A 20,099-nucleotide genomic window follows, 5' to 3' on the forward strand; every position below is an offset into this window, starting at 1 on the left:
AGCCCCGCCCCCACCTGGCCTTGGCCCGCGCCCCAGCCCGCGCCCCGCCCCCGCGCCCACCTGAGCTGCACGTGGCCCCCCAGTAGCGCCAGGGCCAGGAAGTCCTTGCCCCTCGCGTTGCCGTTGTAAAGCAGCAGCCCATGCGGCTCTAGCGAGCGGAACTCCAGCGCCAGGCGCAGCGTGTGGTAGGCGCGGAGGGTGGGGAAGGCCAGGAAGGACCGGCCCCTGAAGGCCGGCACGGAGCGGCGCAGGACTGTGAGACAGGGAGGGACCGGCTGCAGGTGGGCGGGCCAGGCCTCAAGGGCTCTACCCTCCAGCCCGAACCCCCACAACCCTGGCTCCCTGCCCCCGCCGTCCCCAGCTCAGGGTGTGGGAGTCCAACCCGCGCCTCTCCCCAACCTGCTCCCCCTTCATTCCAGCCCCACTTTCCCTAGTTGGCTGGGTCTCACCCCAAACCCTTGTCCCCATCACCCTTCCTGCTCCTCTCCAGCATGGATGACCCTTACCGTTCTCACAGACCGTGCCCCCCCTGCCAGCTGGGCAGCTGCAGGTGAAGTCTCCACCTGAGTCCTGGTCCTGGCAGGTTCCCCCATGGAGGCAGGGCTGGGAGTCACAGGGCCTCGGGGGCTGCTGGGTGCCTGGGCGCAGGGGCCAGCGTCCAGGCACACGACTGGGGGCAGTGGTTGGGGGCCGGCGTGTGGTGGGGGGGGCTGTGGTCCTGCTGACAGGCCGGCTTGTGTGAATGGGGTAGAGGGCCCGAAGGGTCACAGCAGAAGGCGGCACAGTGGTGGTGGCTCTGGCCATGGCCGCGGCAGGGGTGGCTCCTGTGGTGGCTCCAGTGAAGAATGCAGGAAACCAGTCTAAGGGTAGGGGAACTGTCAGGGTCCCCGCAGGGCACCGGGAGGGTGGGGGTGCAGGGTAGCAGTGGGGGGGACCGGCCAGCGGTGGACAAGGCCAGACCAGACCAATGCTCACCAAAGTCCATGAAGCGCACGTGCTCCTGCGGGGGCCGCCTTATCCCCAGGGACCGGCGCCTGGAAGCCTGGATCTGCCGGAGCAGGGCCCGGCCCACATCGGGTGCCCTGAAGGTTGTGGCTGCAGAGGAGGAGGCACTGAGCACAGCGGAGTCCCATGCAGCCACCCTCCCACCCCCACCTCCTGGGAGGGATAGGGTGGACGGCTCACTGGGATCAAAGTGCACGTCCACAATGGCCCGGACTGAGCTGCCAGGCCCCAAGTCCCGCAGACGGACACTCCAGAAGTCCTTCTTAACGTCTGAGTTCCGGAAGAGGTCCTCCAGCTGTGAGCAATGAGGGTGGATGAGGGCTCGGCGGCTACCACCAGCCTTCCCTGGGTCTATCCTGGGAGGAAGGTAGCTGGTGAGCTGCGCCCCTCCCCACACGCCACACTCACCGCACTCTCGATGCTCCTGGCTGTCTCCCCAAACAGCTCTGACTTGGGGTCGGCCATCTCAGGTGTGTAGAACAGCTCCTGCCCCTCGACCCCCTCAAGCTCCAGCACACCCTGGAATGCCTTGGTGGCTGTGGGGGAGGGGGCAGTGAGGTGCCTGGCACTGGCCCAGCCTCGGGGCTGGCCACTGGCACAGGCCCCAGCAATAAGCCACATGGGTGCAGACAGGTGGCAGTTAGTCAGATGGTCATGAGGTTAGTGGGGAGCCAGGGGCAGGGCTGGCATCAGTTACCAGGCAGACTCCTTGGAGCAGTGCCCCGGGCTGGCTTGCAACGGGAAAGACAGGTTAGCTGCAGGGTCCTAGGCACCCACACGTGTGCGTGAGTATGCCGAATCCCCACCATCACGCACACGCATGTACGAAACGCGACACCACACCCCAGGTGCCCACCTGCTGGGCAGGCAGCTTCCTGGGAGGAGACACAGCATCCCTGGCCCGTCCAGGCCCCTGCTCACACTCCAACCAGTCCCCGGCCACCCACTCACCAGGACAGCTGGAGCCCTCAGCATCCAGCAAGGGCGTCTTGCCATCCGAGCAGCAGCCCAAAGGTGAGTTGTAGCAGGAAGCCCTCTCAATGGGTTGCCCAGGGGTCACAGCACTGCCGCCCTCAGGGGGCTCAAGTCCTGCGGAGGTACAGTCTGAGCCCGGCCCCAGGTGCATCCCTCCTGGGCTCTGCGCCCCACATCCCTGAGCCCATGCTCACCCCCTGAGCCGGCCCCACTGGCCTCCATGTCCCCACTCAGCTCTTCATCACCGCTCCCATCAGCGCTGCCAGATTCACCAAAGGCAGACGTGGCGAGGCTAGCTGCTACGGGGGGCGCTGTGGGGGGCATGGTCAGCACAGGCCTCCGGGTGGCCCGGGGGATGCTGGCAGTGGTCCAAGGTTGTGACGAGGGGCGGGGGGTGGGTCGGCTGCGGACGGTACTGCTGGGAGCCAGGGGGAGGGCGCTGGGCGGGGGCAGCAGTGCCTCCCTCAAGTTGCTTGCCGAGGTGGCCACAGACACAGATGTGGGGTGGGCACCGGGGACCACAGCCTCTGTGAGGAGAGGAGAGTCCGGGTGGGTGCCGAGTCAGGGTGGGGTCAGGCCTTCCTGGTCAGTCCTGGGGGTGGGGCAGGCCTCACCCTGGCACGGGCCGAGGCTCTGGATAGAGATGTTCCGGCCTTGGCGGCAGGCGATGGTCCTCAGCTGACACTCGTTGCCGTAGGTGACTCCATCTGACCCACAGACCTGGGGCACACGGCAAGGATGCTGGGGGGAGCCCCTCCCCACCCTCCCCACCCTCCATACGCTCCGCTCCTCACCTTCGTAGCATTGGCCCCAGGGCAGGTGGGTGTTGAGCACACGCAGTGGGCGGAGCCAGCCTCCTCCACGCAGGATGCCCCAAACTCACAGCGCATCTCAGCACAGGTCTTTGGTGCCGAGGAATCTGGGCACAGACAGAGGAGACCCCGCTGGCTCAGGAGGCCTGGCCCCCATGACAACCCTGCCCCCAGCACAGGGAGTCCCCCGTCAGCACCAGGCCTGGCCCTCACCTGTCTCACAGCCAGCAGGGCCCAAGGCACGGCCGTCTGGACACTGGCCACACTTGGGTCCAGCCACGCCAGGCTTACAGGAGCATAGCCCGGTCATCTGCTCACAGTCGTCCCTCACAGCACCTCGGGGGTCACAGCTGCAGGCTGAGGGGACCAGGGTTGGGGGCATGCTGAGGTCTGTGCCCAGTTTCCCCACTGGCCCCAGAGCCTGGTCCAGTCCTGCCAGGTGTGGGCTAGGCCAGGGCCTGAGTAGGGGCTTGTCAAGGGGATCGGTGACAGGGTGAACAGGTGGGAGTGCTCAGCTGGGGACCGACCGTGGGTTCTGTCACTCACGGGTGCAGCCACTCCGGCCATCGGTGACGATGCCACGGAAGTTCCAGAAGCCGGGCTCACAGCGGTCACACTTGAGGCCGCCCACACCGGGGCGGCAGGAACACTGGCCTGTGGCCGGGTCACAGCTGCCACTGTAGGAGCCGTGTGCATTGCACTGGCACAAGCCTGCGGGTCCACAGCAGGACAGGGTTACTGCAGCTGCCAAGCTCTGCCTGGCTAGGGGTCAGGGCCGAGCTCAGGTACTCACTGGGGCAGCCAGCGAGGCCCACACCCCGGGCAGCAGTGATGTTATCCTGGCAGCAGCCGTAGGGGGTCTGGGTGCAGTGCAGGGGAACCGCAGGTGGCACTGGGGCCAAGGTGGGGCCTGCAGAGAGGGGCGGGGCTTCAGAGGCTTCCCTGGGCCTGGCCATCCCACCTTGTCTCCTCGGCCACTGCCGTCAGCCCGCCCCCCTCCCCCCCAATGCTGCAGCTTCCACTGGGGCTGGGAAACTGAGGCTCGGGTCACAGCCGAGGGTCCCACACATACAAGAACATGCCTGGACACGCAGGACCAGGCACACACAGAACACTCAAAGATCACAGGCAAGCAGCCCTGTACACAGAGTACAGCCAGATTAGTGTCTCTGCAAACTGGCATACACACACGAAGACGTGTGGGGACACACATTCCCCCACATTCCTCCAGAACCACACACGTTCACACATACCCGTGCACGCATGCACTTGTGCACATGTGAAGGTATAATAAACATGCCACGGACTGAATCACCACCCATCTCCCCACGAGAGGAAGTGCCAGAGGGTGGGCCTCGCTGACTCACTGCTGCTTCCCTGGCACCTTGGCCCAGCCTGGCGCACAGTGGGAACACACTCGCTGACAGTGACACGAGTCCACCCAGCCTGGCGCACAGTAGGTGCACACCCACTGACCGACAGTGACACACAAGTCCACACACTGCATATATTCACACACGTGACACCCACAAGCCTCGCCCCTGCTGCACACACAGACACAGGCTACTGCACACGGCGCCCAGATGCCCTGCGCCCGCTCACCTCGGCAGGCTCCCTGAGCTGCCACGTACAGCTCCGCCCGCGCCTCACAGCGGGCCTTCTTCAGCTCGCACTCTGTGCCATAGGTGACCCCGTCTGAGCCACACACCTGGGAGGGGGGGGGTCAGTGTGGGTCAGTGTCCTTCCCCACTGCTGCCCAGAGCCAGAGAAGGGCAGGGCCTTACCGGGTTTCTCAGGACACCCTGGCAGCTGAAATCGCACACACATGGCCCGTCCTCTGAGTCCTCATCCCAGACGCCACCGCGCTGCCGACACAGCTCCTGCTCACACTCGCTGTCCTCTCCGGACCCGGAGCCCCCTGAGCCGCACTCGGCTGTGGGAAGGGGGCCGGCTCACCCGAGGGGTCCTGGGCCACGCTGGCGCCCAGCAGACCGCACCAGTCGCCCCGAGCCTACCCTGCTCACAGGGCCCCACCCGGGCCTCCTCGATCTGTGTCTGTTGCTGGCAGGCAGCCTCACGTAGCTCGCATGCACTGGGGTAGGTGACACCGTCGCTGCCACACACGGGGCCAGGTGGGGGGCGCTCACACCGGGGGCAGACACACTGCCCCGCCAAGCACACTGCCCCGAAGGCACACACCGTGTCTCCACAGGTGTCTACAGAGGGCGGAGTCAGGCCAGGGTCAGCGGACCCCAGCTGTGGACACACTGGACCACAGCCCCCCCACCCCCACAACCCCACTCACGGCAAGGTCCAGCCGAGGCCACATGCAGGCTGATCTGGTGTGTGCAGGCGTGGACGTGCAGCTCACACTCACTGCCATACGTGTGCCCGTCAGAGCCGCACACGGGCTGGGCCAAGGCCACGCACTCAGAGGGGCACACACAGCGCCCAGTCTCAGCCTCGCACAGGGCTCCAAAGCGGCACTGCCCACAGCGGTCTGGGGAGGAGGCGTCATCACCATGGTGACCCGGACCTACCCCCCAGTAAGACCCACTTGCCCACTACTGACCACAGGGTCCTCTGCGAGCCACCCGGATCTCCTGCCCAAGGGCACAGGCTGTGGCCTCCAGTTCGCAAGTGCTGCCGTACGTGACACCATCGCTGCCACACACAGGATCATAGAGGCCTGAGCACGCCTGCTGGCACACGCACTCGGCGTTCCCATTCTTCACAGCACACGCTGCCCCAAACGGGCACTGCACCCCAAGGCAGGGGGACCGGGGCTGGTCTGGGGAGAACATGATCACTCAGCGGCCCCACCTCCCTAGGCTTAAGCACAAAGCCCCAGCCCCACGCAGCAGACCCTCTCCCAGGGTGGGGATGGCAGACGAAGGGTGGACCAGAGGGCCAGACGCACAGGACACAGCAGAGAAAGGGACAGATACATGACAGACATGCACAAGGACACAGACTCAGACGGTCCCAGCCCCCTGCACGAGTATGGGGTGGGGCTGCCCCCAAGACAGGAGCTTTCTGACTGCCCACAGTGGGTGGTACGAGGGCCAGGTTTGCCCAGCCCACCCAGGCCACTGACCCCTGACCACCGGCAACCCTGGGACCCCTATGCATGCGTGGGGGGCTCTCTCTCCATGAGTAGGAAGGGTCTGCAACCCAGAGTCACACCCAGGGCAGCATGGGGGAGGAGGTGTCTGTCCACTTGCTCTGAGGACCACAAGGCCAGGCAGCAGCGAGCCACCCCCCTCCCCCTGCCGCGCTGGGGGCAGACCTCGGGCTGCGGGCTCCTGGCGGAGGCGCGGTACCTCATCCTGCCAGTAGGTCAGGCTGGAAGACACAAGAGGAGGAGCCAAGAGGGAAGGAAGGACAGAGGACAGACCAGAAAGATGGACAGACCGACTGACAGAGTTGGAGGTGGGCAGAACACAGAGCCCCACCCTCTGCTGGCCAAAGCACAGCTGAGACCCTGCCTCTTTGGGGACCCAGAGGGCTGCAGGGAGCCTGTGCAAGAACCCCCGCCTCTGCCTCACTTCCCCGCAGGTGCTCCAGCCGCCCTCCTGATAGATTCCACCACCCCAGAGCCCACTGACAGACCATAGCCCTGCCAGGCCTCCCCAGAGTGACCCCAAGAGGAGCATGACTCGGGATGAAGATGGCATGTGATGATGGGTGGCAGGGATCAATGTAGGACCAGCCGCTCCAGGCATGGACCACACACACAGTGCTCACCACACGGGCCCTGGTGCTTGGCAGGGATGGCACGCTGCTGCTGACACTCGGCCTGCTGGCGCCAGCAGTCATTGTCGTATGTGTGCCCATCGTGGGCACACACGGGTCTGTAGGCCCCGTCACAGGTGATGCGGTCACAGGAGCAGCGGGGGCGGCCTCGGCGGGACAGGCACACGGCATTGAACCTGCACTGGTCTGGGCACTGGTCTGGGGGTGGCAAGGACATCAGAGAGGCCAGAGTGCCATGCCAGCCCAAACCTGGGACATGCAGGGGATCCATGGGCACGGGGTGGTGAGGAGGGACCCCAGGGCATGCAGGGCAGGGCGGGCACAGGCAGGGTGGGGCCTGCCCCCGGGAGCCGCACACCTCTAGGCTGGCACTGGCCAGAGCGCACTTTCTGGAGGAGCAGGCCGCGGGCAGCCCCCGTGCGTCCCATGATACAGTCGTTGTCGTAGGTGACACCATCGTCCCCACACACTGGCGCCCGCCGGGCAGCGCAGCTCTCTGGCCTAAGGAGCATCTCTGGGCGCCGAGTGCGTGGGTTCACGCGGCAGAGGCGACTGGGGTCGCTGAGGGCGCCTTGGCAGGGATCTGAAGGGCAAAAGGCCGGAGGTCAGGGCGTCGCTGGTGAACAGAGGCCACGCAGTGTGCACGGGGCAGCACTCACCACAAGGGCCATCGAACTTCTTGAAGATGTTCTCCTGGCGGGCACAGGCACGACGCAGGAGCTGGCACTCGCTGGGATAGTCGGCGCCGTCACTGCCGCACACTGGGCCCTGCGGGGCATCCCGGCAGGTTGCAGGACACAGGCACGTGGCTGTCTGTCCGTCGGCCGAGGGCGCACAGGTGCTGCCAAAGCTGCAGGTCACATTGGAGCAGGGGTCCCGGGATCCTGTGGGAGGGGCAGGGTGGGGTCACAGGGGCCACCCCCTCCTCCCTGTGCCACCTGCCAGCCCCCGCCTGCCAGGCAGCACTCACCACAGGGCCCACGGCTGAGCAGGCGTATGCGCCGCTGCTGGCTGCACTGTGCCCGCTGCAGCTCACACTCGTTGCTGTAGGTGGAGGCGTCAGAGCCGCACACTGGCGCCACCACGCGAGGGCAGGCACGCTTCCTGCACACGCAGGCGGCTCGGCCTGGGCCGTGGGCACTGGGCTCACACACGGCGCCAAAGCCACACAGCATTCCTCGGCAAGCTGGGGTAGGACAGGGGAGGGGAGGTCAGAGCCCACGGCCCAGACGCTGCAGCGCACACAGGTCGTTCATGGAGCTCCCGTCATGGCCACGGACACACACTCGTGTCTGCTCACAGGGCTGGCCCTCCCCTCTCAAACGCTGCCCACCGCAGGGCGCCCCAGCAGCCTGCCATTCCTCATGATAGAGCCTTCTCTGCCCTCGGCCCCATAGCCCTGATGAAGATGAGCTGGGCTGTCACGTGATGAAGGGGTCTATGGGAGGAACTGGGCTCATGGAAGTTCATGGAGAACCCTACAGAAAGAACTCTGTGGTTCCAAGTTCCTTCATAATAGAACTCTGGGGTTCTAACTTCGTTTACAATAAAACTATGGTTCCAACTTCCCTTTTCCCTTCTTTAAATACCCTCCATTTTGGCACAATGGCCAGAACGTGCATGTGGCTTGCCACGTCTGCATGCACTGGGTTACAACCCTCTTCCCCCGAAAAAATTCTTTCAGGTGACGAAATACCTAGTCAATATTTTTTAAATGACAGCCCCAACTGTGGGGGACATCTCCTGATCCACCTCAGTGGAACCCCCCACAAAGCTGGAGACTAACGCTACTAAGTCACAGGTCATCGTTGCCTCGGTTTTGCTCAGGACCCCACTCCCCACATGAGAATCAAAGGCCCTCACCTGACAGGTGATCCACCCTGCCCAGCCCTGGCCCTACAGTGCCCACCACCACACCTGATCCCTGCCACTTTCCCATAGACCAGCTCTCCTGCCTTTCTTGGAAGGCCTGAGGTCACACAGCTGGGGGGAAGCGTGTGTGGGATCTGAGGTCAGGTCACCTGCTCCACCCTCTGGCTCAGGCCAGGAAACCAGTGCCCCCACCCTATCTTCCCACATCTCAGCCCCCTGCTTCTCTGGCAGCTGCCCACCCCTGGGCCTGCCCCCAAGTGCACCTTGCCTCTGCTCACCCTCACTTTCCACCCCCTCAAGCCACCCCCCACCCAGGCCCATGCTCCGTGTGGCCCTCCTTCCGAGACCCCTGGTCCTCCAGCCCTCCCAGGCCTCCCCAGCCTTGCTGGCATCTCTCCCTGGGCCCCTCGGGCACCCACACGCCTCTTCCTCCCCACCTCAGTAAATGTCCTCACCCCCTCACACTCAACTGCCACCCCTTCAGAGAGATCCAGCGCAGGGGCTCTGCAGACCTGTCATTTCTTTCTTTAAACGTTTTAGTTCTTAACTTCACAGCTGAGAGCTGCGTGTGCCCAGCATACATCCTACCACTGAACCTGCAGCAGCCCAAGGATGTGGCCACTGGTGAGGGACCATGGTCCCACCGAGTGCAGGAATGAAGACAGGGGGGAAACTGTCAAGGACAGCCCCTCCTGGGTTCAGGGGCAGGGGGGGGGGAGGCTGACTTCTAGGGACCCCTACCCAGGAATGCATGTCCACGGGTGGGTGGGCCCATTAAAAATAAATGTTTAAAGCTCAACCTGGAGCTGGGCTGCCGTGAGTCGCCGGCGACGGCATAGGCTGCAGCCCCTGTGGCAGTGGGTTGCCATGGGCTGCTGTGTGTAGCCAGCAGCCGACGTGAGCAGCCAGCAGCTGCAGTGAGCGGCCGTCCAGAAGCCGGCGACTGATCTGCCTCACCCGGGAAGAGGCGCAATGATGGTGCCAACTTGGGCCAGTGAAGCAACATCCTCCACAACTAGACTGAAGAACAAAACGACAGCAACTTGTCTGTCCCCTTCCCCCAATTCCCCAGCACTGTTCCCATCCCCCCAATTCACCAATAAAAAAAAAACTTAAAAAAAAAAAAAGCATTTACTATATTAAAAAAAATGTTTAATTGGATCCTATTATCATTAATAAATTATGGGGGCTGGAGCTGGCTCCCACCATCACCTTCCAGCAGACTCAGGAAGTGGGGCAAAAGGAAGCACCCTCAATTTTGAGGAGGGCAGGCAGGGAGCACAGAGACCTGGAGCTCCCCATTACCATGGCAATAGCCCACCCCGGGCTCCTACGTGTCTGCTGGGGCGTCCCTGTCCCCACCCCACCCCACACAGGCTGACTGAGCAAGAGCCTGGCTGAGGCCAGAACGGTCGCCCCAGCCTGAAGTTGCTACAAACCACCTATGCTCCCTTTTGGCCACCACAGCCCTGTACTCCCCCCACCTCAGATCCTTCATCAGAGCCTGCCCCCAGGTCTGCATTTGGCCGCCATGCCTCAGTATCTCCTTCTGTGGAAGCGGACAATGAGGCCTAGCTCCCAGGGTTGTGGGTTAAATGGGCCAATGTCTGCAAACGCTTGAAGGGTCCGCAGCATGCATCTGTGTGGTGTCAGCTACCACGAAATGTCCTCAGCTCAGCCGCCCCTCTGCCCTGGTTCTAACCAAACTCCCACCATGCCCACCATGCCCCCTCTTCTCTTTCATCTTCCTTGGCCTCCCTCGCACATTCGGCCCTCCCTCACCAAGGCCCCCGGCACTCCCAGGCCCAAACCACTGACACTTGCTAATGTCCAGCTGGCTGATCAACTGGACCAAGGTCTTTTTCAGGGTCCTGACCCCACGGCCAAGGACCTGGTCACCTCATTGTACCGTAGGCTCCTTGGCCAGCTGCTGCATCTATGCCCTTGGGCTCAGGCCTCTCTCCCGCTGGTCACCTTGGTCCAGCCAGACCCCTGCCAAGGTCCCAACCCCTTAGCCAAGGACAGCTACTCCTGGATGACCAGCATGTCCCTCACCCACCAAGACCTGCTCCATCCTCCACAGCCCAGGGATCCGCTTTGTCCCTGAAGACAGAGACCTGGGGAGACAGGTGACGAACAAAGCTGGGCACTGGTGTGGGTGTGAGAGAATGGCCTGGAAAGCAAGGGGCCGGGGCAGCAGACCACAGGATCGAGACAGGTGCCTTGGGACCAACAATTAAACTAGAGGTGGCTGAGGGCCAAGGAGGGGCCAGGGTGCCTCTGGGGGCCCTCGAGCTGAGGCCCCAGCACAGACTCCCACCCAGAGCGACAGTTCCTGAGGGGCAGTGTCCCAGTTCCCAGGGCAGCTGTGGCACTCGGTGATGTGATTCAGGCAAAGCTAAGGTTTGGAGCATAATGGGCCTGGCCCCCGTACACGCTGAAACAGCTTCTCCTAGGCCACGCTCAGGCTGTTAGGCGAGGTGAGGGCTGCTCCGTTCACACCTCTGCTCCCCCACGGGACGAGGGGACCATAAACACTCAAGACGAGTTTCCTGATTAGACATGCAATGCCCACAAGCAGAGACCGCATGCAGACAGGTGCGATCACACACATACATGCATACACACGTACAGGCACAGCTCGCTGTAACAGCCATGCTGTGTGCCAGGCACACCTGTTAGCTCTTGATCATCATTCAAACTGCCCCTCACAGGTGCAGGTGTGCTGCGTGCTCCTGCGTGCCCCTGGCACTTCCATGCCCACCCCAGCTCAATGTCCTGCAGGAGCCCCCCTTTGGCCACTCAGCTTCCCAGTCTCGCTTCTTGTATGTCCAAGGCCCCTCACGATGCCCGATGCGGGCGGCGGCAATGGCTTTTTATAGCCACCGCTGGAGAGGTTATATTTAGCTCCCCTCTAGCTCTCAGGTGGGTTGGGGGATGCAGTGGACACCCCAAGCCCTGCCAGTGGCCACAAATGTGTGGTGTGTGTGCCTGGAAGGGATGACGATGTCCCTGGCGTGTAGCTGTCCCCGAGTGTGCAATAGGATCGGAGCGTGGGCATGGGGCCCTCTGCAGAATGTCAGTGTTTGTGTGAAGGAAAGGACACACAGCAGCCTGTCAGGCTTCAGGAGAGGAGGCTGAGGACGACGGGAGAGGGGAGAGCGTCCTCCCACTAAGACCAATCTGAAAATCTTGCCCACGGCCTATGGATGACACAGCCCCCCGCCCGGCCCCCCGCCCAGTGCAGACCTGCCTCCTCCCACGGCTCAGCCCAAGTACGCACAGCCCTCTATACCTGACTCCATGAACTTGGGCGGGCACACATCCAGCAGGAGCTTAGGTATTGAGAGCTAACCTAGGGGCTCCCCTCCCCCAAAGAGACCCCAGGCCACCCCAACAGCACTAACAGCTCTCTCTACCCCTCTCACATTAGCTTGGTCACACACTGGCAGGCCCGCAGGGAGCCCAGGCCCCACCCACACAGGGGGTCAAGAAAGCCAGCCCCAGTCTGCTCAGCCCCACGGACAGGCCCTCCAGTGCCTCCCCGGACAGCTGCCGTTGGTCCTGCTGAAACCCCCACCCCTTTGCATACATTGTCTGACCCATCTCACAACCTGTGGGCTCCAGGATTTACTCCCAATTTTGTGGCCAAGGAGGCTGAGGCCCAGAGAAGTCAATCCACACTCACATGTGATAGCTGGCAGTCAGGCCCCTGCCAGGCCCAGGGACTCCAGACCCCACACTCCCTCTGCTCTCCACCACTGTGGACTCCCCAGAAGGGAACCCAGGCTCCCTCGTCCATCTTCATGCCTGCTCCAGATACACCTAACATGTGAGGTGCACACAACCCCAAAATGGTCCCTGACTCTCCAGGCACAAACTCCCAAGCTCAGTCTGTCACCAGTGCATACACTTACCATCTGGAGGTGTCGGGGGTGCTGGTGTGAAGTGAGTCCCAGGTTTGTCTGGAAAAAAAAAATCGACAAAGTTAGGCCCCTCTGAGCATGTTCTTCCATAGCCTGTCCCTTTGCCCAACCTGGAGGGGTCACCTCTGCCTGCCCACATCCCTTCCCCTGCCCTCCCCTGAGCCCTGAGCACTGGCGAGGCCCCTGGGACAGACAAAGGCACAGGCCTTTGCTCTTCTCTGCCCCTCCAGCTGCACCGTCAGAGCCTCACACCTGTGAGGTGGGGCCCCAGCGGCAGGTGTGGGCAGCCACCTATTCCCTAGAAGAGCCCAGTTTCCAACCCTGTCAAAGTCCCCACTCCCGAAGAAAGTTGTTTCTGCAGCTCAGGATGAGGGCCAGCCCCCCATGAGCCCAAGGACAGGCTTCCAGGGGCCCACAGAATGGCCCATCCTGACTCTAGAAGATGCAGGTGGCCCATCTGAGCTGTATCCCAGCTGGTGGCCTCTCCGTGTCCCTGCCTTTCCCCCAATCCTTGGCAGCTGAAGTAGGGGGAGCTCAGCCAGCAGAGGCAGGGTCACTTGGGCCTGGCCCAGGGTGGCCACGCCCGCAGCCACGTACAATTGTTGAGGAAGAGCAGCACAGCGAAGCCCAGCGTGGACGTGGCCAGCAGGATCAGGCAGACGTTGCAGGGGATCATGAAATAGCGCACCAGCAGGGAGACCCCGCGCTGCTGCCCGGGGTCCTGCGTCAGCAGCAGTGGAGGCATGGCCCCGGGCTCCTCAGCCTCCACTCTTTCAGGGTGTGCGGTCCTCATGGGGCACCCTTAGGCCTCTCTGGGGCTACGCCCCCCATTCTGGAACCCTGGGACAGCTGACCACAGCTATGTTCTCAAAGTTCAGCTGCAGTGGCATGCCAGGGGTGCCAGGCCCCCTCCACAGCCCTCCAGGCTCATGCTGGGAGGAGTGCAGAGCTCTCAGGAGCAGAAATGCCTTTGAAATGTGGGCTCAAAGGCAGGCGGATCAGGAACTGAGGGCCAGCAGCCACCCGCGCTGTCCGCAACCTGTCCAGGCGTCCGGGCCTGGGCCAGAGGCGCCAGCAGATCTCTGCAGGACGCTGGCGAGCTCAGTCTTCCTGGAGCCGCTGGGAGCCCCGCAGCCAGGCTACCCTGCAAAGGCCGGTCCGAGGGGACCAGCGGCCGGCTGCCCCTCACTCGGGACTCGGTAGGGAGGCGCGGCGGGGCGAGCGCGCGGAGGGTCCCGGCTGCTCCAGTCCCCGGCAGAGGCGGGGACGGTGATGGCAGCTGGAGCAGCGCGCGCGCCAGAGGGGAGAGAATAAAGAGCAGGCCGGGGAAGCGCCGCGCCGCGGCTTCGGGCTCCCGGCTCCCGCCTCCAGCCGCAGCGCCGGCTCCCCTCGCCCTCTCCGGGGCCGAGGCGGTGAGTGAGGAGCGAGGGGCGCCGCGGAGGGAGGGCGGGGAGCAGAGACAAAGGAAGACGCCTCCAGGGACCCCCGGCATCCGCGGGGAGTCGCGGCTCGCGCGGCGCAGGAGGGATCCGGCGATGGGGACAGAGGACGGCGGCACAAAAGGGAACGCAGGGTCAGGCGGGGCAGCGGCAGGGGCTGGGGGCGCTGGGGAGCGGCAGGAGGTAGGAGCGGGGATGTGAAAGGAACAGGAGCTTGGGCAGGGGCGGATGAGGGGAGAACGGGAGCTGGGGCTGGAGAGGAGGCAGGTGCTGGGCGGGCAGTGCTGGGGTGAAGGGGGTAAGAGTGCGGCGGGAACAGGGACTGGCAGGGCTAGGAGCTGCGGCTGCGTCCGGGTCCTCTCCCACTCCCACCTGGATGGGCTGTGCTGTGCTGTGCCTGAGGGTCTGGGTACCCGCAGCGGGGCTCAGGCCTGCACCGGGGACCCGGTTCTGGGCTACTGTCTGCGTGTCATCACCGTGTGTGCCTGTGCGTGTCTTTGCTTCTGCTGGCCCCACCGTGGCAGTGTGTGTGGGCGGGGGGGGGGGCCTACATACACACAGGTGGAAAGTGGGCTGAGTCGAATGCCGAAGGTGGGGGGTGGCATGATGGGCCCATCCCTTCCTAAGAATGGACAGCAACCCCTCAAACCACTCGCACACCACCCAACTCTTTTCCCGGAAGTGGCGGTGAGAGGAACATGCAAATGAGTTACTTGTAAATAAGTGTTATGCAAATAGCCGCGGGACTCCGGGTGTGGTCCCCTGTCTAGAGCGCCCCGCAGAGGCCGCCCCGCGAACATCAGGGCCGTGACGTCACAGCAGGGCGGGGACGCAGTCAGAACGTTCCACATCCGCCCCCTGAGGACACCCCCTTCCCCAACCCTACCCGGGACCGTCAGGTCCACAGCTCCCTGCCTGATTGGGGGGACCGTGTCGTGTCCCGTCCCTCCCTCCGTGGCAAGGATACCATGGTGACAATCTCCATGACCAACACATTCCCTTCACCGCCTGCAGTCATGTGGGAGGGACCCCTAAGTGGCCCCCTCCATACTGGACCTGGTCACAGGCCGTGCACGCCCAACGACCTCCACCACCTGCCCCTCCTAGCGTCCTCCAGCCCTTTCTGGGGAGAGGGAGAGGAAGCACAGCCTCCAGGACAGGAGGGACCCTCTTCTCATGGGGGTCAGTTCCTTCAACGGCAGCTGACCAACTCCCCACTCCAGCTGAAAAAAACTTTAATTGCACCTCCCTCCACCTCACACACCCTGCAGTCAGGCTTTGGGAGGGGTTTTGTGTTTGCTGTCTGTCAGCGGGTCCCCTTTCGGCCAAACTGCTACTGCCACCAGTGCCACCCCTGGTTACTCTTAGGCCTAATCTTGGCCCACCTTGGGAAAGCATTGTGCACATCCACCTCCCTAGAGTCCCTCCCTCCAGATCTGGGGTTCCTCTGCCCTGGCCCTGGCCCAGATCCTTCCTGGTGCTACCCCAACTCTCTACCCATTGGTAGTGGCACCACCCTAGAGCATCAACAGCCATCTCTGTGCCTCAATTGAACCCTCCCCAAGGTTACTCCACCCTACCAGGTGTCCAGCTGCTTCACAAACATGGCCCTGGTCACTCCCTCCTGGTCAGGCGGGCTCCTCCACACACACACACACACACACACACACACACACACACACACACACACACACACAACCTTCCAGAGCCAGGCAGCCCCTGCCAGCCAGCGCCCAGTTCCGCCAGGTCCGTCTCCCTTGACTTTTCCATCCCTTGGCCAGGCACACTAGTGCCAAATCCCACACGGGGTCAGCCCTCCCATCAGGGCCCCCAGCACCCATGGCAGAGGTCTTCAAACCTCTTGGAGCCCTGGAACCTGAGGTTCTAATGAAACCTTGCAGGAAAAGCCAATAAACAAAGTGGTTCCCCCACCCTGTGTCACTATGTGCCCAGAGAAGCAATCCATCAAGCCACTTGGCGACCCTGGCCCCTGGCCGCGTCACCCTCTTCTCAGGGGAGCCTCTCACCCCCCTCACCTCAATGGACCTTGGCACTGCCCACACCACACTGATAGTGCCTGTGGCTCCCCAGGCACCGCCCTGGACCGGGAGCACCCCGGGCAGGGTCTGACTTTTTCTCTCACGGCATGGCGGTTCTCACACCTTCCCATATAACTCCTCATTGCAGCCCTCCAAGACTGCAGTCCGCATCCCTTGGTTCAGAGAGGGCCCCTCTGACAGTGCCAGGGGTGAAACCCCAGGTGTGCCCTGTGCCTACAGGGGACACACCCGTCTGCTCCTGCCACTGCAACGGAGGGACATCATGGGGGTGGGGCGCTCTGCAGGAACCAGGGTGTGGGAGCAGTAACTCTAGGGATCAGTGGGAGCCGGGAGTGGGGGCTGGCAGGGGAGGCCTCGCCCTCGCACAGACCCCGGGATCTGCCCACAAATGGGCTGGCCTTCAGATGCTCACGTGGTGAGGGGCCTGGCCAACCCAGCCAATACTGGGTGGAGCTTAGGGCCTACACGCAGGGCCTGGGAGGGGAACCGGCCTGCAGCCTGGTCCCTCCCAGTCCCAGTCTGAGTCGGAGCCCCCAACAGGGGCTGGCCGCCTTCAGGGAGACAAAGGGCCATTGAGGCCCCAGACCCAGCCTCTGGGAGGGGAACTCAGGCTACCAGAGCTATTTTGGGATCATCAGACTCAAAATCATTCAGCCCTGACCAGCCCAGACAGGCTTATGCCCTAGGAATGAACAGACGATACTCTGATCCAGGAGTTAGCCCCTGGTCTCTGGGCTTACACACATCAGCATGCAACTGCAACACACGTGTACACACATTCGGTCCTTCAGTGTCACGCATGCAGACACACACGTACACCCACTCAAGTTTGCACAGGAACTGGGTGTCTCACACACACAGCTGTGTGCATACACACTGGGCATCCCACACACTCATCTTCATGTAACATAAGGTTTGTTCCTCACCCACACAACACGTACACACGTGTGCACACACGCAGGCTCCGGTTGGACACCTCCAGGTACATCTCTGGCCCTGAGGTCAGGAAATGGCACCTGGAGAGTCCAGCCCACGGGCAACCTGCTGGCCCCTTTCTCATGCAGATGACCCCTGGCTCACTCCATTGGGATTGGGGCCCAGCTCCTTCCCAAAGGATGGGGTGGGGGCGGGGCACCGCACATGCGCACACGCACCGCTAGTGCCGAGGCCTCACCCGGCCAGCGCCATCTCCACGAGCCCGGCACGCAGCATCGAGCGCTGGCTGCCGGCCGCTCAGAGTCACAGGTGCCTGGCAGCCTCGATGGGGGAGGGGAAACAGAACCGGGCAGAGGAGCCCCCTCCCCAAGCCCCTGGCCTCCTGTCTCAGGCTACGGCAGTCCCCTCCCCCTCGGTCTTAGCAGACAATGGGCGTTTCACAGCGGGATGTCGCTGCTGGATAACAGCCAGCCTCTGGGAAGGAGGTGGCATCCAGCCCAGTTCCCAGATCGCAGCCTCAGGTGAAGCCAGGAGGTGCCCATGTCTGGCTCTGTACCCACCCACACTTCCGCCAGTTAGCCCACACTGCCGGGTGGTGGGATTAAATGAGTTTTGGGAATGGGCTTAGCATGGCTGGCTCTCAGAACTGCGGGCTGCAAAGGCAGCTGCCGCACAGCTCCCTAACTCATTACTCAGCATCGCTCTTTGCTCATCTGTGCCCAGGGCCCCTCCCTCTCTCCCTCCCTCCCTGACCTGATCTAAATTCGAGAGGTGTATCCTGAGTCAGATTAGCTCTCCGCCCTCAGGGAGGTTACACTGGCAGAGGGGGCACCAGGTTGGAGGGTCTGAGGGGTGACATCTGCAGAGACCTGAGGGATGGGGAGAGGGGTCTGCACCGATCTGGAGGAAGAGCCCTCAGGCAGAGGCAACTACAGAGGCCCAGGTGAGAACAAGCAGGAGGCTACAGGAAGCCAGGAGGAGCCAGTGGGCAGATCCTCAGGCCTGGGGAGCGAGGGAGGGAGCTGGACACCTGCCAGGACACCCGCCGCAGCCACTAGGGGGAGCCAGCTAAACAGGAGAGAGACAGCAGGCACCTGGAGAAGAGAAAGGGATGCGAGGCTGAGCCACGCCTTCGGTCCCTCCTCACCAGGACAGCCCCAAGCCCACCTCTTGCAGCCATCTCCAGGAGGAAGGAGAAAGCTGGGGGAGCCAGGGTGGTGCCCAGGTGTGGTCAGTGCCTGTGAGTGGGGAGACCCTGTGTCCCTGCTGAGGACAGCTGTGTGGAGCTGGGCACCACGGGGGGCAATAGGGGATCCAGAGCCCAGGCCCAAAGTCTGAGTTGGTAGCCAGTTGGATGTCAGGATGAAAAGCAGTCGCAGACAGACACTCACTGGTGCAGAGAACAAAGGCGCAGACAGAGACCAGAGAGAAGAGAGCTGCAGAGATGGAAAGAGACGCAGGACAGAGACTCTGGAGGCAGCCAGGGTGAGGGGGAACCTGTCCCGGGGGAGAACGGATGCCAGGAGAACAGCGCAGGTGCCAGGTGCCTGCCACTTGTCACGTGGGAAGGCTCCACTCAGGAAGGTTCACTCTCCCACCCAGGCGGTCATGGGGCTGACTGTGGGCTTCCAGCCCCCCCGCCCTCCCCTGCTTTCTCCCAGCCCTCACCCGAGCTACCCTAACAGGGCCACCAGCTGCTCCCCGTACCCACCCAGCCTCACATGCTGTCTTTTCCACCCAAATGCCCTTCCTGCAGCTTCCCCCTTCGACACACAGCACACATCTGGCCTCCTTGGGAAGCACCCCAAAGCCTTAGCACGGCCCTTCCAATGGCCCTGTGAGGGTCTGCTGCTGGGCCGTGAAGGGATGTATGGGTGAGGAGGAACCAATGAATGAATCTTATGAATGGACCCCAGGGCCTCCCCCTCCAGGAAGAGAAGAGGGCCCAAATCCCCTCCCCACTGGTGGGTCAGAACCCGCCAAAGTCAGGCCAGATGTTCACTGGAGCCTCCCATCTGTGGGCACAGGGGCAGGTGCCCACAGCCACACCAGGCTGCCTGCTCCCAGCACGCCATGCAGGCAACTGAAGGGGGATAAGGAGAGGAGCAAAAAAGGCTCAGGCCCACCTGAGTCCAGCGACAGACCACCCCCTCCTGAATGGCCTGGCCTGACTACCTAACTGCTCTGCCACCCCCAGAGCCCTGTGACAAACTGGCACATGAAGGGACAGTGAACCCAAGTGGCCCTCAGGGACTCTCTCCTGTCCTCACCACAGCCCTTTCATCTCCAGCACTGTGAAACCACTGTGGTCACTTCCAGAGGCAGGGCCTGCAGGAGGAGGTGCCCACCCTTTGCCAGGCACAGGGGGCTCAGCGGGACACTGGAGCAGCAGGCAGGAGACGGGACAACCCAGAGCAAGGAAGGCCAGGACCCACAGGGAACAGAGGCTGGAGCTCTGTCCCAAGTCCCTGACACACAAGCAAAGGTCACCCCTTACTAGACTGTCAGAGCACCTGCAGGGCCCCAGCCCTCACTGAACCCAGGTAAGCACAGGCCACTAGCTGGGGCTCTCACCCGGATCCTCATGTGTACAAATCAGCACATGTGAGGCTGCTACACACACACACACATGCGTGCAGACCACACAGTGAGGAAACAGCCCGCTGAGGACAGAGCTCCCCCTCTCCACTTTCCAGCCCAGCGCGGCTCCATGGGAGGAGTGTGAGAGTGGCCAGGAAGGGCCACTTCCAGCATAAGCAGCCCCCAGCCCCGGCAGGGGCCTTCCTCAGCGGAAGTTCTCAGGATCTGCTCTGGGGGGAGAGGTCCCACTGGAGGCCTAGTTCACCCCGTCCAGGTCCCAGCCACAGCCTGAGCTCGAACATGACCCCTCCTGAGCACCGGTGCCCTCCTCAGCTGAGATGCATCTTTGTCATGGGGTAATGTCACTCGGGTGCCATCTGATTTTCTGAGCCTCCTTTTTCTCAATGATGAGAGGCAGGCACTTCCTGGGACTCTGGGGTGTCAAGTGCCACTAGTACTACTGTGACAACTGTGCCTGCAGCCCCTACCCCAGTCAGGCCGCAGGGCGAACCATGGCTCCTCTATCCCAGTGGGGAGGGAGATGCTAGAGCCGGGCAGGCAGGGCAGGAAGTCCATTTTCCCCTTCCCCAGGCCTCTGGGCAAGGATTGAACTTGTTGGGGGGTGTCGCTGGCCTGGGTTCCACAGGTGGAGGCGAAGGACTGCGGTGGGAGGAGCCTGTTTCTCCAGCTGTTTTCCACCCTCCTGCAGTGATGAGGGGACAGGCTTTGCGGGGGGGG

General features: G+C 63.0%; 1 protein-coding gene across 11 annotated transcripts in view; it reads right to left on the minus strand.

Annotated features, from left to right (window-relative positions):
- The window catches only part of AGRN (agrin), a 33,771-nt gene that overhangs the window by 6,718 nt on the left and 6,954 nt on the right, over positions 1 to 20,099 (minus strand). For 6 of the 11 annotated variants that reach the window (XM_019658502.1, XM_019658497.1, XM_019658501.1 and 3 more), the window contains exons 3-24: positions 12,338 to 12,385; positions 7,519 to 7,734; positions 7,208 to 7,432; positions 6,907 to 7,131; positions 6,540 to 6,746; positions 5,365 to 5,583; positions 5,098 to 5,292; positions 4,808 to 5,008; positions 4,577 to 4,725; positions 4,395 to 4,500; positions 3,586 to 3,702; positions 3,339 to 3,503; positions 3,006 to 3,149; positions 2,775 to 2,899; positions 2,595 to 2,700; positions 2,175 to 2,507; positions 1,957 to 2,094; positions 1,414 to 1,541; positions 1,186 to 1,300; positions 976 to 1,095; positions 507 to 860; positions 61 to 253 (exon numbers count right to left, since the gene is read on the minus strand). In XM_019658502.1, the coding sequence (XP_019514047.1) occupies positions 61 to 253; positions 507 to 860; positions 976 to 1,095; positions 1,186 to 1,300; positions 1,414 to 1,541; positions 1,957 to 2,094; positions 2,175 to 2,507; positions 2,595 to 2,700; positions 2,775 to 2,899; positions 3,006 to 3,149; positions 3,339 to 3,503; positions 3,586 to 3,702; positions 4,395 to 4,500; positions 4,577 to 4,725; positions 4,808 to 5,008; positions 5,098 to 5,292; positions 5,365 to 5,583; positions 6,540 to 6,746; positions 6,907 to 7,131; positions 7,208 to 7,432; positions 7,519 to 7,734; positions 12,338 to 12,385 (3,829 nt within the window). Of the gene's footprint in view, positions 1 to 60; positions 254 to 506; positions 861 to 975; positions 1,096 to 1,185; positions 1,301 to 1,413; positions 1,542 to 1,956; positions 2,095 to 2,174; positions 2,508 to 2,594; positions 2,701 to 2,774; positions 2,900 to 3,005; positions 3,150 to 3,338; positions 3,504 to 3,585; positions 3,703 to 4,394; positions 4,501 to 4,576; positions 4,726 to 4,807; positions 5,009 to 5,097; positions 5,293 to 5,364; positions 5,584 to 6,081; positions 6,490 to 6,539; positions 6,747 to 6,906; positions 7,132 to 7,207; positions 7,433 to 7,518; positions 7,735 to 12,337; positions 12,386 to 12,943; positions 13,543 to 20,099 lie in introns of those variants that run through there. The other 5 variants (XM_019658505.1, XM_019658506.1, XM_019658504.1 and 2 more) reach the window with 3 other exon arrangements.

The sequence above is a fragment of the Hipposideros armiger genome, unplaced genomic scaffold (genome assembly GCF_001890085.2).
Source record: "Hipposideros armiger isolate ML-2016 unplaced genomic scaffold, ASM189008v1 scaffold_284, whole genome shotgun sequence".
NCBI lineage: Eukaryota > Metazoa > Chordata > Mammalia > Chiroptera > Hipposideridae > Hipposideros > Hipposideros armiger.